We start from the raw sequence: 18712 nt of genomic DNA, 5'->3' as shown, positions 1-18712 counted from the left end.
GACTCCTGGGACTAGTGATTCTCAGGGAGGTGCCCTTGTGCTATAGGGGAAGTGACCAGATCATGATCTTATAGCTACTGTTTGTCATCACGGGACAAATCCTGTGCGTGTGAGGACTGTGGACACCTGATTTCAGGGGGAGGATAGTGAGTGACAGGAACAATCACTAAGGTAGAAGGGAGATTAATGAGCTCTCCAGGTCTTGTGAGGAGGCTTTCAAGACAGACAGTCAAGAATGGGGCTGGAGGAAAGCCTAACAGTCATCCATTGTGTTTTATAAAACAGAGGTAAGACGATATATTGAATGTCACTGGCAAGGATGTTTTGTTCCTTTGAGACTTGCCGAAAATGTGTGATTTATGTTTCTTTCTCAATTAACGCTTCCACCTCCTACCTCCCCCAGCTGCCAATGACTCAGGGTTGCAACCCATGCAGGAAAATGGCTATCATGCTTGCTCTGTTGGGAGGACAAGGCTTGCTTATGACAAACACAAGATAAAGAAAAATAAATGTTCAGATTTGCAGCAAAGTCTAAACCCCAGTAATTTTTTAACTGAATTTTTCAACAGATTGTGTTACTCTTCAGCTTCACCAGTATGGAATGAGAAAGTATCCATTTCAACCATCATGAGTAATTTCTTCCAATGCACTAGCAATTGGTGGGTTCTAAAGAATGTAAAAGAAATGGAAATCTAGCGTAAGCCCAAAAATATCCCTTCAGCAAGAGGCCTCTGCAGACAGAAGAATATCAGAGAGTCAACGACAAGTCTAATCCTTTTCCTCTTCCTCCATTCCCAAGCCACATTCCTAGAGACGATTCACTTTCTCTTAAATATCTCAAAATAAATCATAGAATTCTGCCCCCCACCTCCCACCATTTTTTAAAGAGGGTAAGTTGTAAAGTGCATACTCTGATAAGGAGTTTGTTGTCTAAAAGCCATAAACTATCAAGTACAGGGAGCAATAACAGGCATTTACCATAAACATGTATTATTTAAAATTACCATTTAAGTTAATGTTCTGTTATACTTCTGACTTTAATTTTTTAGAAACAAATAGCAAAGTTCAGGTATTATAATAATAGAGATGAATTCAGTGAAAAATTCATGTCTAAAACTATTATAAAATCGAATGGGAAAAATATGCATCAGACTTTATATGTCATCCTACAGAAACCTTAGAATTTATAAGGTTTGTTCCATTAAATGTGATGCACATGATGTTACTACCATCACTAACCTCATCATCAGCAATACATTGAACAAATCATGTTCATGACTCACACCAGTTATCTTACATATTTTATGCTCATGGACCATTTTATTTGCTTATAATCAGTATCATATATCCCACGGGAAGCTAAATATGGGCAAACTGACTTTTTTCATATTAAGTAAGAGTCTTGTGATCTCAACTATTGTATGTTCCTTAATGATTTTGTCTGCTTATTCATATAATCCTACCTTAATTCTCTTAAGGGCCCCAATTGCCCCAGACAGGGCCCGTGTCCCATCCTCCATTCATTACCTAATACATCTCACTCCCAGGGTCCAATAATCTCAGACCACCCAACATCCCCAAGAGTCAGGAGCCAATTACATCTCAACAAAGCACGCCCCTGGGGAATATGCAGAGGAATAGGGAAGTGATGTCCAAAAAAAGATGTCCTGGGATACCCAGGACGAATCACATGGTATCATATCAGACACATATGTTTACATCTCTGATGTTAGTCCAGTTAACTTTGAAAGGCTCAAGGTCAGGAAATGTGTCATATGCATCTCTACATTCTCCCTCAAAATGCAAGGGGCAGAGCTCAAACTAAAGCATCTGAACTGAATGAGTGAAAAGAGAAGAAATGACAGGTCCCCAACGCACATGGAAATCTGTCATCAAGACTTCCTGGTTCCCTCTTGCCAGGCATCTTGGCAAGCATGAAGCAAGATGCTGGAGGCCTGGGATGGGAGTGTTTGGCTCTGCCACCTCCCTTTGTTGTGAAAGCAGAATGCCTGGGCTGTGCATCACTAACCCTGCACAAGATAAAAAGGCTCTTATCTTGGGCTCCTCATCCACAGCCTCCTAGAGAACAGCCTTCTCCTCTTCAGCATCTTCTGTATCTGGCAAGTATCTAGCAGGGGACCCTCAGCTGGGGGTGTCTGGGGAAGATAAGCCCAGATTTTACTAGGGAAGGGGGAAGCAGAGGTGTCAGATGTACAGACAGCAGGAAGAGGACTTCAGAGGGCGGCTGAAGGTAGGGGAAGGGGCAGTGAGCAAGAAACCTCTTTGGGGTGCATGGGAGTCTGTGACACACCAGAGCCTTGGCTCTCAGCATTCTCTCCACCTTTTCCTGGGAGATGCATACATGCCCAGTGATATTGTTTGAGAATCATTACTCAATTAGGTGCTTTGGCATCAGTGTTTCTGTGAAGACGGGAGGACTTGGGACCCAGTTAGAAGACATCAGCATTCTTTTCTGGAAGAGGGAAAAGTGGAAGGAAATGTCTTAGTAGGCCAGTTTTACTTGAGATCAGTTTCTGTTTTTATTTCTGAAGTGTATATCTCAGGAAGCAACTGGTCTTAGGAGTAAGGGCTTCATAAAACCATTCGTAGAGGAGATATTAGCCTGGAGCTTTTGCGTTGACCTTTTCCTTTTATCTATCCAGGCTCTCACCTCCTGCCAAGATGTCCTGCCAGCAGAACCAGCAGCAGTGCCAGCCTCCCCCCAAGTGCCCCTCACCCAAGTGCCCCCCAAAGAGCTCAGCACAGTGTCTGCCTCCAGCCTCCTCCTGTTGTGCTCCAAGCCCTGGGGGCTGTGGTGGCCCCAGCTCTGAGGGCGGCTGCTGCCTGAGCCACCACAGACGCCACAGGTCCCACCGATGCCGGCGCCAGAGCTCCAACTCCTGTGACAGGGCCAGTGGTCAGCAAGACGGCGCCTCCGGCTGTGGCTGTGGCTCTGGAGGCTGCTGCTGACCTAATTCCTGATGCTGAGACAAGTGACTTTAGAGGAAACAAGTATCTCAAGGACCAAGGAAAAGTCCCAACTTGATGGATCCTTTCTTAGACATCCTAATTAATCATTCACTCATGGGGAAGAATTGTGCTTTTTCCAAAAGTCTCCACCCATGTGTTTTCCAAGATCGTGGAAGCCTCCTTTCCTCCTGACAATGTTATCACTTGTGTCTGATTATGCAGAGAAATAAAGCTTCTGAACAGCACCTGTATCTCACTTGTCTTTCACTCTGCTCCACAGAAGGCTGCTCAGTGGGTCTCCCCTCCCTCAGCTCCTGAAGGTCTAGCACACCCTGCATCCAGAATACTACTGGCTTGTGGCTGGAAAATTAAAGGGTCAGATTTTTCTTCATGGAGGGGGTCCCTGTGGGAGATTTGAGGATAGAAGTGTAGGAGAAAGGGGAGGTGTTGAGACAGGTTGGTGAAAATCTCTTAAAAAAGGCCTGACTTTTCTTGGATGATACTGTGGGAGGAGTGATTTGACCCTGGAGCCCACATTTTCTGTTGAGGGTGGTGTAGAGAATCAGAATATCGAAAAGAATGAGACCAAAGAGGATGGAGGGTGTGGAGGCAGGAAGAAAGGTCTGAAGGATGAAGATCAAGTCAAGCTGCACATAATGGACTTTACAGAGGGAGGTGAGCTGAAGTCAGTAAATTCTGAAGCAATTGGAATTGAAGTTTTCTCTGACGGGAATGCTAATGAGGGGCTCTGTGCTCTGAGAAAACAGAAAAAAGAGGACACGATGAATGTTTCCGGGGGTACAGATTTCATATCTGTAAATTTCTTTTAAGAGATTTGAGATAGAATTGAACTCATTATTATTATTATTTTCTGTCATGCGTTACTTTTTGAAGTCAACAATAATTAGACACAGCCATATTATAGTTACCATTGGACACTAACTGGGGAGCTCCTGCCCCAGCACTGGAATATGGCAATGTTTTATCTCTACTCCAAACCAAAGTGATTGATGTGAATCATCAGCGCTGCTTCATTTTGATAGCTGGATTTTGGAAATAATGTTGCAAAACAGGGGGCTGTTCAACCCAAGCCATGATGGTTCTTCAGATAACTTCAGAAAGATGAAAATAAACCATACAGCTGTGGCTACAGTCAAAGCAGAAATTTTTGAGGGAAATCAGAGTTTGAGCATGAACATTTTAGACAGAGAATAAAACCTATATGATACTTTGGGAATTCAACTAATTATAATACTTTTTTTAAATTTCATTTTTTAAAAGTGGCAAACTGGAAATCAGTTTTGCTCCAATATACTTGGACACATTATTTCTTAAGAAACTAGAACGAAAAGTGTCAAAAGGAACCATAACTGAAAGTTGAAGTCAAATCTGTTCTGCTAGTCAAATCACTTAACTGGCTGAGAAGGGTTCTCTGAGAAAGTGAACAGAGATATGAAACTTAAATTGAGTAGACTTGAATCAATGTAATAGGCTTCTTGCTCTGGTACACTTAAGACATGCTTGGGAAGTACTTTTTAAAAGTCAGAATTAAAACACATAACGGAGAAAAAAGAAAAAGGATGGGCAAGCTCCTTACAGGAACACCTAAGTCCCACATTCAGCTAAGTTGTACATACAAAGCCACAAGCATTGATGAAGCTAGTTGGCCTAAAATTCATAGGAATTGTGTGCATTTCAGGGTGCATAGAGACTGAGATTGCACAAACATCTGAGGAGTGTTGGGGTGATCAGACCCAACACCAGGCTGGGGGGGCTACGAAATCCGGCAGAGTCAAAGGAATGAGAAAAGACAAGTTAAGAGAGAAAGTGGGACCAGGGGGCCAACGCTAGTATGGAGGCTGCAAAGGCCCCGAGCTCTGGGAGCCCATGCTATTTATTTGTGATCAAACAAAGAAACAGGTGGTGAGGATGTGAGGGTTGAAAGGAAGCGATGTATTAAGCGAATGAGCTACAGCTGTGATGGTTTAGCATTTTCTTTGAAACATATGGCTACTTGCAATAATGGGAATGCTAGAAGCAAGGAGCCAGCAAGTCTAGACACATTCCAGAGGCCACGAGGGGTTTTAGACCCTGGACCCCAGACATGTTCCAAGCCCTGCCTCAGCTTGTCTCCCAACACTCAGCTTTTCTCCCAACAATGAGTGTATCTCCCATGCCAGGTGCCGCTTTAGGCATTGTAGCTACAATGGGAACAGATGAAGTTTCTTTTTACTTGGAGCAGACATTGACTGCGCATGTTGTAGGCTGACATTTTCCTTGCTCTGCATTCAGGTGGATTCTCATATCCTGTGTATCATGAGTGTCAGTGTAGGTGGTATAAACCTAGCCTTGGAAAAACATTAAGGCATGAAAGCGCTGAATTTTGGGGGGACTAAGAAAGCTATCTAGTGGCTATTGGCACCTCAGCAGAGCTAACAACTTTAGAAGGAAGAAGGTAAGTTTCTGATGGCAGAAAATCAGCGGGTATCCTATTGTTACATAACAAATCACCTCAAAACTTAGTGATGTGAAACAATACACTAAGTGATGTGGAATGACAGCCATCTTGGTTTTCTCACAATTTTATGGGTCACAAATTCAGAAAGGACTCAGCGGAGCAATTCTCATTTCATGCATTTGTCATCAGATACTGATTGGAGCTGTTGTCATTTGAAGGCTGACTGGGCTGGACATCCGAGAAGGCTCACTCAGATTGTTGGCTGTTGATGCTGGATGCCAGCTGGGACCTCTTCTGGGGCTGTCACCTGGAGGACCTACATCTGGCCTGTCTTGCATGATGGTCTTAGAATAGCCAGACTTTTTACATGGTAACTGGCTTCCCCAGAGACAGCCTCCTAAGAGGACCAGGTGGAATCTGCATGACCTTTTGTGACCCAGCCTTTGAAGTCACATAGCATATTTCAACCGTATTCATTTGGTTAAAGGAGTCACAAGCTCGCTTAGATTCAAGGTAAGTGGACATAGGCCTAACTTCTAAATGAGAGGAATGTCAAAAAACTTTGAACCATGCTTTAAAACCATCACAAATAGATATTAGCCAAATCCTCACCCTCTTGTCAGTTCACTCCACATATTGCTGAAGCCCTAGTATAAATTAACATTCCCACAGTGTTTTGAAAAGACTCAGATTTTGGTAATGGTTGTAATGTATTCAAGCTTTGAAGAGGGTGGCCGCTCCTATAACCTTTATGGAACTAGAATGTCCAGAACTATTGCTGCAATAATGATGTCTTACCAAAAGATATCAAAGTTATTTACATATGCCAAATAATTATCTAATTCCTGGACAACATGGTGAAACCCCATCTCTACTAAAAATACAAAAATTAGCCAGACACGGTGGCTCATGCCTGTAGTTCCAGCCACTCAGGAGGCTGAGGCAGGAGAGTCACTTGATCCTGGGAGGTTGCTGTGAACAGAGATTGCGCCACTGCACTCCAGCCCTGGAGACAGAGTGAGACTCCACCTACAAAAAAAATTAAATGCAATGGGAAAATATTTTACAGCTGCTATTTATATTCAGCAGAAACACTGGTGAAATAAACTTAATTAACACTATTATCCATCACTTTATTATTTCTCCCATCAATTATCATTCAATCCCTCCTTTTTCCTAAAGTGTTTTGGCCAGTGTGATATAAGCATCCCTGTGTCTGAACCATTCCTATCTCTTTGATCAACAGTGCAGTCAAGTAAATGCTGAAGCAATGTCTGTCATGTCACGGATCTAGACTGCTAGATTTGAAAGTCTGTCATGTCACAGATCTAGATTGTTAATTGGTGGCTCTGATTTTAATTCCAGCATTTCTGGTTCATTTTGCCTTTATTTTTTAGTTTTGTTTTTCCCTAGACACCTCAAGGTTTCTCCCAGTATTTATGGACTTCCCACACACTGATGTAATAGTCCATATCATTCCAGCTCATAAGTGGATTGCTGACTTGTCAGTCAGCATCTCAAGGATGGGAACCATATTTTACACATTTCTGAGTCCTTTGTGTCAACATATATCTGAACTGTGTCCTCAACTCCTGTTGTTTGAATTAATTAATAAATAAAATATTATAGACAATTGACAATTAGTTTTCAACAGTCCTGATGATCAAGGCCAGATATTTGGGTATTATAGGGACTTCCTGGTTCCCTTCTATCAGAAAACATCTGGGCATCTACTGAATAATTGTTGAATTTCCTACTGAGGGGCTAGAGTTTGAAGAGCTGTTACTTGGAGTAGAACCCATCACCATCATCACTCTCCATGTCCCATCTCCTTTTTTTCTGATTCTAAATCAAAGTAGGAAGAGAGAATATCTTGATCAGCAAACACCCTGAGCCAATTCATCCCTGCCCAAGGCCCTGTTTCCCTGCTGCCCTTAGGTTATCAAAACTGTGAGCTTAGGGTCATAGGGTCAGGGTCTGAGAAAGATGGTGAGGGACAAGGGGAGAAAGAAAGAAAGAAAAAGAAAGAAAGAAAGGAAGAAAAAGAAAAGAAAGAAAACAATGATTTACTTTTTCATTTCTTCCAGGGATCACTGAGCTGAGATGTCCTGAAAGGAAAAACTAACAGCACTGTCAGCCCCCTCCCAAGTGCCTAACCCTCAAGTATCCTTTTGGTTCTTTGCTGCCAGTCTATTTCTGTTGTGGTTCCAGCTCTGGGGGAAGCTGCTACCGGAGTCACCATGTGCCCACAGATCCCACTGACATGGCCACCAGAGCATTCTGGAGGCTCCAGTTGCTGCCACAGCTCTGGGGGCTACGGTGGTCCTGGGTAATAAAGACTGCAGAGTATCAGAGTTGGAGGAACCAGAAGACCAAGGACCTGCTCCTGTCTGGAGCTTCTCCTCTTCTTCTCTGCAATGCCTAAGGTTGAGCTGCCGAAGTGTTTTCTGAAGGATCTGAACGGGCCCAGTAAGCTCATTCCTTTTGCTTTCCAGAGCTCTGTGTTTATTCCCAACTCATGCTTCTGTCTTTGACCTCGTGAAAGACTGCTCACCTGATTCCCATCCTAATATACAACTCCCCTAAAGGGTTTTATGAGTTGAGGGGTGTATGACCCGCTTGTGTCTGTTCCTAAGATAGGCCTATGTACCCAATGTGGGGCAGCCTCTGTAGGGCAGACAGGAACACACTGGACAGAGGGTGCAACGAGAAAGCACAGCTTTGTTCTTCACAGCACAAGGATATTAAAGAAGGATGGGAAACACTGAGACCAGCAGGATAAATCCCCTGGGGGGAGTATCTGAAACTCTTCAAGGAACACCTCAGTAAGAAAGAGGGGACAGGAGCAAAGATGCACCAGGCTAGGGCTAGTTCCAGTCATTTTGGCACTTTCTTTTCTCAAATGTTTTTACTTAATCTGGTGGCTCAGGTCAGCAGCAGCCCGCAGAACTGTGGCCACAGCTGGAGCCCCTGCCTTGCTGACCACTTTCCCTGTCACAGGAGTTGGAGGTCTGGCGCCGGCAACGGTGGGATCTGCGGCATCTGTGGTGACTCAGGCAGCAGCCACCCTCGGAGGTGGGGCCACAGCCTCCAGAGCTTGGGGCACAGCCGGGGGAATCTGGAGGCAGACACCGTGCTGGGCTCTTTGCAGGGCACTTGGGTGAGGAGCACTTGGGCGGAGGCTGGCACTGCTGCTGGTTCTGCTGGCAGGACATCTGGGCAGGAGGTCAGGGAGCCTGGGCAAAACAAAAGCAAAGCAAAATACGTGTCAATGCAGGTTTCAGGCCAGGGCCTCCTCATGCTTTGGTTTAATTGTGGATCCCTTCCCCTAAACTCAGTCTGCCCTCTAGCCGAGACCTGGGGAAGGGGAATGCAAAGTGATCTGAAGTTAAACCGGCCTGATACTGCCCCTTCCTCCGGCCCTCTCCTCTGCCTGGGAGGCAGCTGACACTCCTGGTTGGGCCTCTGGGGCTTCTACGCACGCCCTGTGGGGCCTGTCACACCTCCGGACCAGATGCAAACAGCGCCCCCTGCAGGCGTCCTGTGCACACAACAGGGTACCCTGCAGGGTAGCGTCTCTCTGGACGCCTGTGAGGAGTGTGAACATCACGGAGGGTGTGAGGAGGCAACGCATCTCTGGGCACATGAAGAAGGGAGTGTCCTGAGGTCGCAGCATCGCGGAGCCCCTGAAGTGGTTGGCAGACTCGTCTTTCTCACAATCCCGTCCATCTCCCATCCCAGTCCCACCCTGCCCCCCACCGCAGGCTGTCTGCCTCCTCCACCCTGTCTGCCTCCACCCCTCTCCTTGTTGAAGCATAGACGGGTTTGCGCAGCCCTTTCAGCCCAGGTCCTCTCGCCAGCTGGACGCTCACCTGGTTTGGTGGAGGCAGGAGAAGGTTCTTCTTGAGGTGATTGTGAACTGAGGAACCCAGGGCCTCAGCCCGTTTATCCTGGGTATTATGATGCACAGCATATCCTGGGTATTATGATGCACACTATGTGTCCTCTTTCGCTCCCCAAAGGGAGGGGAAGCACCACACACTCCCAAGGACCAGGCTTTCAGCATATTCTTAAGGCACATATCTTGAGGAATGACAAAAGGGAAGAAGGAAATCTCGATGACGGTCCAATTATCCACCGTTCAGGCCCTCTGGCTGCTGTTCCACTTTTTTTGTTCATTCAGCTCACATGCTCTGAAGTCAGGGTACGTCCTTTGTGGGCCCGGGTAATATGGGGACAAACAGAACACATTTCTCTCCTTGACTAGCTCACAGCTTTTCAGAAGGCCAGATGGACAACTGAGCAATTAAATCACATCCTATGTGCTAAGCAATGCAGCAAAAGTGTGCACAAACACGGCCGGCCTGGGGTTACTGCCTTTGGGTGTCAATCCCCATTGCTTTGTGGATTCCTTTAGATGGATGATGGAATCAGCCCCTGTCTTGGGGTGTTGGCTGCACTGAGCTCACTGGACCTTGGGAATGAGATATGGTTGAGTAAGGGGTGGAAGAATGGAGCTAGGGCCATGGCTTGAGAGGTAGTGCCTTCAGAAAATATCATGGCATCTTACAGGTGGCATAGGGCACTGAGGGGGGAGAGAAGTAGAGTGGAGGGAGGAGCAGATGGTATACAAATGTGACCTCCATCTGTGGGGTCAATAGAAATCACACTTAATGGGAAAAAAGGGGCATCTGTTTTTGGCTGTCTGTGAAATGTGTAAGGCTGAATTTAATCCTGTATATTATGTTAGTAATTCATTAAAATTTTGTTGAATTTGTTGATAATGATGAGGTTGATGGGTTGTATGCATTTCACTTAATGAATACCCGTCATAATGCTTAAAGTTTGTATATGATGAATTCATATAAATTGAATATTATTTACCATTTGGTTTTAGTTATATCAGTGATAAATGTATCAGTGAATTCATCTCTAATAATATAATACAATATGCTATAGTCTCTAAATAAAAACCACTGTCATGAATTTTTAAATAATCTTTATTATACTATATATTCTTCCAAGGAAAATAATCACAATTGAAACCATATTAAGTTTTTAATAATCATGTATTTAAATTATATTATAATTTTAAGCAAAATGTTATTTTGATCAGAGTATATGAAAGCCTGAAGATGCTTGTTCTTTGGCACAAAATACACTGCTAGAGGATATTAGTTCCTTCTTCCCTTTGCCTATCACTCCACTTTGAACAATTGCAATACCATGCATTCTTTTAAGAGTCCTGTGAGGTCAGGAGTTCAAAACCAGCCTGTCCAACATGGCAAAACCCCGTCTCTACTAAAAATACAAAAATTATCTGGGTGTGGTGCCGGGTGTCTGTAATCCTAGCTACTCGGAAGGCTGAGGCAGGAGAATCGCTTGAGCTGGGGAGGCAGAGGTTGCAATAAGCCAAGATCACACAACTGTACTCCAGCTTGAGTGACAGAGCAAGACTCTGTCTAAAAAAAAAAAAAAAAAAAAAAAAGTTCCGTAGAATTATGAATGGAAGAGTGGGAATTCTGGGTGGAAAGCTGGTGAAAGGCTAGGACGGGTGTGCCAGGCGCATGTTTTGAGGAACATGCTCCTGTTTGCTGAATGGGGTCCTCAAGGCTTTGTTAAGTTTTAGTCGCAGTGGTATGCTGGAAATAATTTTGCCCTTATATCCTTAAGTACTCCTACTTTCTTCCCTTAGAGGATATAATAATAAAAAGAGACAATTGCAAAGGATGTGAATGGGCACTTGTGGAATGCTACAGTGGGTGGTGTGAATGAGAAGAACGTAAAGGAAACATAGATCTATTCGCACTGCTGCACTGACTTTACTGGTGAAATGGGTGTGAGAGAAGGACAGAAGGAGGGGGTCACCTTGAGGGAAGCATGCTATTAGAGAAATCTGGGCCTCCTGCTGACTTAATCCTTGTCTGAACCAAATGCCTTCTCCAGACATAGCCCAAAAGGTTGAGGAGAATGGGCTGTGATACCTTCAGAGCAGGGAAAACTTATCTCTTGGACTGTTGGTTCACCTAATGCTCTTCTTCTGAGACTGCCAGGCCCACATCAGCAGCAGTCACTGACCTGTGGCAGCAACGGAAGCTCCCACTACTGACCACTGCAATACCATGACCATAGGTGGTAACATTGGTGGGATCAGCTCAGGCATCTGAGCTGCTCCTAGAGCTGGAGCCATGGTGAGATGAGCCTGGAAGAGGACTTGGAGCTGGTCAAAGGTAGTCACTTTAGAACGCACTTGGTGAATTACTTAGGAGTGAAGCACTTGATAGGTGTTTGGGATGGCTGATGGTTTTATTGGCAGCTTGTCTCAGCAGGATCTATTTAGCACATATTTAGATGCATCAAATAATAATAAAAAAAGTTTCCTTTTGAAATTAAAATCACATTATGTAGACAATATATACGTAAAATAAACAAGTTTCAGAAAGAAAATTTTTTACCCAGGTTAATTTCTGTGAGAAGACTTCTTTGTCTCTAAATAAATATAGATAGGTAGCCATGTACATGTATTCATAGATCTACATGGCCTGGGCCAGGCTCTCGGCTACTTGCAGAAACTCAGCCAAGGGAGGTTGAACAGTGGCTGGGCTGAGAGTCACTTTGCCCTGGCCTTTAAGGCTATACAATTCCAGGGCCAGTTCCTTCTCTATCTGGACTTCTCTTTATTCTCCAATCTCTTTCCTTTTTTTTTTCTTGTTCAGTCATTTTCACCTTTTCTTCTAAGACTTGTGAATCCTGCCACAGAGAAACTTCCCTGGTTTCAGACAAGAACTCCTACCTGTGGAGGCAGACTGGAGGAAAGGCTCGTGATGAAGCCCCCTTTCCTGGGAGATCCCAGGGCTGGGCTCTGAGGTGTGACATGGCTATTGGTGGAGCAGGTCGAGCCTCTTACACTTGCAGAGCAGGTAAAGGCCCTTCCTGGCATCCTGTGCTTGCTCATTCCTCCTGTGATGGCCCCATGGAAACTCCCAAGGGGTTGCTTTCTGTTGCCAATGAGGAGATGAAGCTTCGCCAAGGAACACCCTTTCCTCAGGCTTAGTCCCCATTGAGCAGCCTGGGGATTCCCAAGGAGCCCGTCATTGGATTAGAGATTATGGGACTCCAGGTATCCGTGTGTCTATTCCTTCTTAGGAAACATCTGGTCACACCCTCTCCTTTAACCTATTTGAAAGAGGGCAGGAGGAAAGGAGATCAGTTGCTGGCCAGGGGACTGAGAGAACAGAATGGATTTGTAGAAAAGCATATTCAAGACTTAGTGACTCATTGTCTGTGCAAGATGGAGGATATGAATGAGCCAAGATTAAGTTATTAACTCTCCTAATGATTAGGAGCATAGAAAGCTCTCTTTAGAGAATTTTGAGCTTGAGATCACAGCAGGACCCCGAAGTGGATATAGGTTCAGGATGTTTGAAGAAATAGTGGAGACTTGTGATCTACTGGTCAAGAGAGTCCTGGAGGGAAACTTCTGAATCACACTCTGATTATTTTCTTGTACTTCTCCTCCTTACTTCCATCCCTCCCTCTTTGCCTCTATTCTTTTCTTCTTTCTTCCTCCTTCCCTCCCTCCCTTCCTTTTCCCTCCCTTCCTTTGCACCGCTAACCAAGAACGAATTTGGTCTATGAGACCAAACAAAGCCAGTGAATAACATACATGATGTTTCTGTTGTCATTGCAGCACCAATCAGCTAAGAGTGGTGGGTGGTTACAAAAGTGTCTAAAACTTTAAATCACTGATGTGAAGATTCATGGAGGCAGTGACCACCTTGTCAACAGCACAGTGTTCCTAATAGTTCCCAGTTTATGGTACAATGGTGATTGTTCCTGGGCATTATGGGACATATGGCTATGTACTAGAGACTTTTCATCCTTCTGCTCTGAGCACACCCATCTACACACATTCACCACATATCCGTACACATACTGATGCTCTGTTATGACTATTCCTGTCAAACGGAATGAGGGAACCACAGATGACATCACAAAGGCCATTTTTAGATGATTCAGTGTCTTGACTATCTCATTGGAAAACAATAATTCAAACTTCAAACCTGTGCAACTGTCCCTTCCTTCCTTTGTTCTTTCCTTCCTTCCTTCATTTTTTCTTCCCTCCCCCTTTCCTTCTTTCTTTCTTTTTCTCTTCTAATTATTATAAGATGGTTTTCAAATATTCCACTGAACTTTGAAAAATTTGGGGGAGATCCTTATGTTATCACCGTTGAATTCCTAAGCAATGATGAACTGAGAATTGTCTTTATGGAAGGTGTTTAATTAATCTTTGCTGAATTAAACCCACAGTTCTGAGAGGATAGTGGCCATATCTAGGAACAGAAAATCAATGAGAACTTGGAGACTGAAAAAAGAAGAGTCACGGAGGCCAAGGGTTTGGCTAATGTCAGGAATTCCCACGGCACGTGCTCTTGTTCTTGGCCCATGTCTGGCTTCTGACAGCTGAGTACCCTTGCCCCATTAACATGCTCTGTTCTGCTTATGACTACTGCATCTCCATGCTCCCCAGATGAGACTCAAGGCTCAGCAGGGATTTGGATCTCAGGGCTGAGCATGTCCCCTCCACCTCATCAAAGAGCCTCCTCCTTGCTCTGTGCTTGGGAAATGCTATGGAGAATCCAGCCCAGAATAGAATCAGGGGATCTGACAGGAGAGATCCTGTTCTGGCCCAGGAGTGGGGCCAAGGGGGAGCATCTGTAGTGAGCTGAGGAACCTCCTCATTGGGATATTCACAGGAACCTAGCAGGTGAGAGACAGAGAGGTCTAAGGAGGCTGAAATCTAATTTGAGGCTCTGGGAGAGGAGCCTTAAAGAAATCATGTAATCTGAACCCCCTCAGGAAAGGTGTGGATGCCTGAAGATGTCAAGACCCTGTTTCTTCAGAGTTCCCTCACATGGACACAGGAATATCCTGCTTCTTTATTCCATTTCCTAGGAGTGGGATCTTATGGATTCAACTTGATGAGAAAATAAGTGTTAGAGAAAGAGTTGCCTGGATGTAACTGAGCAATTTCTGAATGCTTTCTCAACCATATGAGGAAATCTATGGAGTGAGATTGGACTTCCCTGAGAACATCTGTGTTCTGTAGCTGCTATGGGTCATGGTTGAACTGACTGCATATTAAAGGCATGGGGAGGGGGAAGGAGTTAGGGGTGAAAGGTGTGGGGAAGAGCTAGATAGGATCTGAGGCAAATATGTGGGGGTGGGGGGTTCTCTATTACCTTCTGTAAATTTACTCTCTGTAAATTACTTAACTTCCCAATGCCTCAATTTCCTTATCAGTAAAATAGGGATTAACCTGATGGTATAGAATATAAGTATCAATTAATGATATAATAAGCAAGGCAGTGGGGAGAGGTGGAGCAAGATAGTCAAATAGAAGCCTCCAGCAATTTCCCCTCTGCAAGAACACCAAATTGAACAACTATCCACACAAGAAACCACCTTTATATGAACCAAAAATTAGGTTAGCAATCAGAGTACCTGGTTTTAACATCATGTCAAGGAAAAAGGCACTGAACAGGGTAGGAAAGACCATCTTGAACGGCTGACACCATGTCTTCCTCATCCCATGGCAGCAGCTGCATGGCATGGAGAGAGATACTGTGTGCTTCGAGGAAAGAGAGTGCAGTGATTGTGGGGCTTTGCATTGAAACTCAGCTCTGCCTTGTCACAGTAAAAAGAAACATGGGGTAGAATTCAGCTGATGCCCATGGAGAGACCTTTTAGACCAGCCCCAGCCAGAGAGGAATTACCCATGCTAGGGGTTGAAATCTGAGTTCTGGCTAGCCCCACTACCATGGGCTAAGTGCTCTGGGATTCTAAATAAACTTGAAAGGCAGTCTAGGCCACAAGGACTGAAATTCCTGAGCAAGTCCTGGTGCTGTGCTGGGCTCGGAGCCAGTGGACTTGGGGTGCACATGACCTAGTGAGACACCAGCCAGGGCAGCCAAGGGAGTGCTTGTCTTACTTCTTCCCCAACCCTAGGCAGCAAAGCTTACAGCCCTGGGAAAGTCTCCTTCCTGACACTTGAGGAGAGGACAGAAGAGAGTAAAGAGTACTTAGCCTTGCAACTTGGATAGCAGCTCAGCCACAGTATAATAGGGAACCATGCAGTGGCCTAAAGCTCCCATTCCCAGCCCTAGCTCCCAGTTGACAATTCTAGACACAGTCTGGGCCAGAAGGGAACCCACCGTCTTGAAGGGAAGGACCCAGTCCTGGCAGGATTCATTACCTGCTGACTAAAGAGCCCTTGGGCCTTGAATAATCATCCGTGGTAACCAGACAGTTTTCACCTCAGGTTTTGGGTAAGACCCAGGGCTGTGCTGGCTTCAGGGGTGACCCAGTGCCTTTTCAGCTGTGGTGGCTATGGGAGAAGACTCTTTCTGCTTTAGGAAAGGAGAGGAAAGAGTAAAGGGAACTTTGTCCTGCAGCTTGGGCACTGGCTCGACCACAGTGGGATAAGCACCAAGCAGGCTCCTAGGGTCCCTGATTCCAGATCTTGGCTCCTGGACAGCATTTCTGGACCTACCCTGGGTCAGAGAGGAGCCCATTGCCCTGGAGAGAGAGACCCAGGCCTGGCAGCATTTACCACAAGCTGACTGAAATGCCCTTGGTCCTTGAGTGAACATCAGTGGTAGCCAGGCAGTATTCACTGAGGGCCTGGAGTGGTGGTGGCCATAGGGAGAGGCTCTTTCTGCATAAGGAAAAGAATAAAAAGAGTGGGAAGGACTTTAGTGGCTTTGGTGCCAGCTATCCACAGTAAAATAGAGGACCAAGTAGATTCCTAAGATTCCCAACTCTAGTCTCTGGCTCCTGCATGGCATCCTGGGGCCTGCCCTGGGCTGGGGTATAGCTCACTGCCCTGAAGTGTAGGACACAAGCCCAGTTGGATTCACCACATGCTTACTGAAGAGCCCTTGGGCCTTGAGTGAACATCAACAGTAGCCAGGCAGTGGTCACTGAAGGCCTTGGGTAAGACCCAGTGCTGTGCTGAACTTGAGTCTGACCCAGCACAGTCCCAGTGGTGGTGATCGCAGTGGTGCTTATGTCACTCCTCCCATAGCTCCAGGAAGTTCAGCACAGAGAGATTCTGTTTGTCTGGGGGAAAGTAAAAGAAAGAGAACAAGAGTCTCTGCCTGGTAATCCAGGGAATTTTCATAGATCTTACCCAAGACCACCAAAACGGTACCTCTACGACTCTGCAAAAGTCACAGCATTGTGGGGCTTGGGGTACCCCCTAATGCAGATACTGCTGCAGTGACCAAAGATTTAGATCACAACACACAATTATCTTTGAAAATTTGGAAACTTTCACAAGGACAGGGCGATGTCCTGTCTGTCTTCAAAAGCCCAGACTGCAAAGTCTACAATAAATACCTAACTCTTCGGTGATCAGACGTGAATAAACATCCACAAGCATTAAAACCATCCAGGAAAATATGACCTCACCACATGAACTAAAGAAGGCACTAGTGACCAGTCCTGGAGTGACAGCAATATGTGACCTTTCACACAGAGAATTCAAAATACCTGTTTTGAGGAAGCTCAACAAAATTCAAGATAACACAGAGAAGGAATTCAGAATCCTATCAGATAAATTTAACAAAGAGATTGAACTAATTTTAAAAATCAAGCAGAAATTCCAGAGCCGAAAAACTCAATTGGCTTACTGAAGAATGCATCAGAGTCTCTCAACAGCAGAATCAGTAAAGCAGAAGAAAGAATTAGTGAGCTTGAAGATGGGCTGTTTGAAAATACACAGTCAGAGAGACCAAAAAAAAGAAAAAAAAAATGAAAGAAGTGTGCCTACAAGATCTACAAAACAGCCTCAAAAGGGAAAATCTAAGGTTTATTGGCCTTGAAAAGGAAGAGAGAGAGAGAGAGAGAGGAGGAGAGAAGAGAATAGAGATTGGGATAGAAAGCTGATTCAAAGAGATAATACAAAGAACTTTCCAAACCTACCCCAAGCAATCTACTGATTCAATGCAATCTTTATGAAAATACCATTGACATTCCTCACAAAAATGGAAAAGACAATCCTAAAATTTATGTGAAACCACACAAAACCCAGACTAGCCAAATCCATCCTGAGGAGAAAAGCAAAACAAAACAAAAACCTGAGAGAACCAAGAGGAAACCAATCCCAAAGCTATCAGAAGACAAGAAATAATCAAAATCAGAGCTAAACCGAAGGCAATCAAGACACACACACAAAAAACCATTCAAAAGATCAACAAATCCAGCAGTTGGTTTTTTGAAAAAAATTAATAAAATAAATAGACCACTAGCTAGACTAATAAAGAAAAGAGAGAAGATCCAAATAAACACAATCAGAAACAGCAGGGAAGGTTACCACTGACCCTACAGAAATATAAACAACCATCAGAGGCTACAATGAACACCTCTATGCACACAAACTAGAAAACCTGGAAGGGATGGATAAATTCTTGGACACATACAGTCTCCTAAGACTGAACCAGGAAGAATGGATTCCCTGAACAGACCAATAATGAATTCCAAAATTGAATAAGTAATAAGCACGCTACCAACCCCCAAAAAAAGCCCAGGACCAGGTGGATTCACAGCTGAATCCTACCAGAAGTACAAAGAAGAGCTGGTACTATCCCTACTGAAACTGTTCCAAAATATTGAGGAGGAGGGATGACTCCCCAACTCATTCTGTGAGGCCAGCATCATCCTGATACCAAAAAACCTGGCAGAGGCACAACAAAAAAGAAAAATGCAGGCCAATATCCTTGATAAACATTGGTGCAAAAATTCTCAACAAAATGCTTACAAATCAAGTGTCAAACTACAAATGACATTCTTCACAAACTAGAAAAAACTATTTTAAAATTTAAATGGAACCAAAAAAAGCCCAAATACCCAAAGCAATGCTAAGCAAAAAGAACAAAGCTGGAGGAATGACATTACGCAGTTTCAAACTGTACTACAGAGCTACAGTAATCAAAACAGCATATTATCGGTACAAAACCAGACACATAGACAAATGGAACAGAGTAGAGAGCCCAGGAATAAGGCTGCACACCTATAGCCATCTGATCTTCAATAAAATTGACAGAAATAAGCAATGGGGAAAGAACTATCTATTCAATAAATTGTGCTGAGATAATTGTCTAATCATAAACAGAAGACAGAAACTGGACCCCTTCCTTACACCATATACAAAATTCAACTCAAGATGGATAAAAGACTTAAGTGTAAAATCTAAAACTATAAAAACCTTGGAAGACAACTTAG

The 18712-nt window shown here is 44.4% G+C and overlaps 3 protein-coding genes across 7 annotated transcripts in view; 2 read left to right on the top strand and 1 right to left on the bottom strand.

The window, feature by feature from the left end:
• The first annotated feature begins 2682 nt into the window (after positions 1-2682).
• Positions 2683-2997, top strand: LOC129017201 (late cornified envelope protein 3B). The gene has a single exon (XM_054457461.1). It carries the CDS (start codon positions 2683-2685, stop codon positions 2968-2970), a length of 288 nt encoding a protein of 95 aa, XP_054313436.1. The 3' UTR covers positions 2971-2997.
• A 5163-nt stretch (positions 2998-8160) lies between these two features.
• On the bottom strand, positions 8161-9363 carry LOC129016202 (late cornified envelope protein 3A). Of its 2 annotated transcripts, none has more exons than XM_054455341.1 (2): positions 9301-9363; positions 8161-8664 (listed from the first exon to the last, which is right to left on the bottom strand). In XM_054455341.1, exon 2 carries the CDS (start codon positions 8641-8643, stop codon positions 8359-8361), a length of 285 nt encoding a protein of 94 aa, XP_054311316.1. In that variant the 5' UTR covers positions 8644-8664; positions 9301-9363; the 3' UTR covers positions 8161-8358. The 2 variants fall into 2 exon arrangements, with proteins under 2 accessions (XP_054311316.1, XP_054311325.1); XM_054455350.1 differs by lacking the exon at positions 9301-9363 and adding an exon at positions 9226-9287.
• A 66-nt stretch (positions 9364-9429) lies between these two features.
• The window catches only part of LOC129016189 (late cornified envelope protein 2B), a 56749-nt gene continuing 47466 nt past the window's right edge, over positions 9430-18712 (top strand). For all 4 annotated transcript variants that reach the window (XM_054455327.1, XM_054455318.1, XM_054455298.1 and 1 more), the window contains exon 1: positions 9430-9632. The gene's annotated coding sequence lies outside the window, so the exon portion shown is untranslated. The remainder of the gene's footprint in view (positions 9633-18712) is intronic.

This window comes from Pongo pygmaeus, chromosome 1 (genome assembly GCF_028885625.2).
Source record: "Pongo pygmaeus isolate AG05252 chromosome 1, NHGRI_mPonPyg2-v2.0_pri, whole genome shotgun sequence".
Taxonomy (NCBI): domain Eukaryota; kingdom Metazoa; phylum Chordata; class Mammalia; order Primates; family Hominidae; genus Pongo; species Pongo pygmaeus.
Note: the sequence above shows the minus strand (reverse complement) of the source record. Positions and strands in the feature narration are given on the sequence as shown.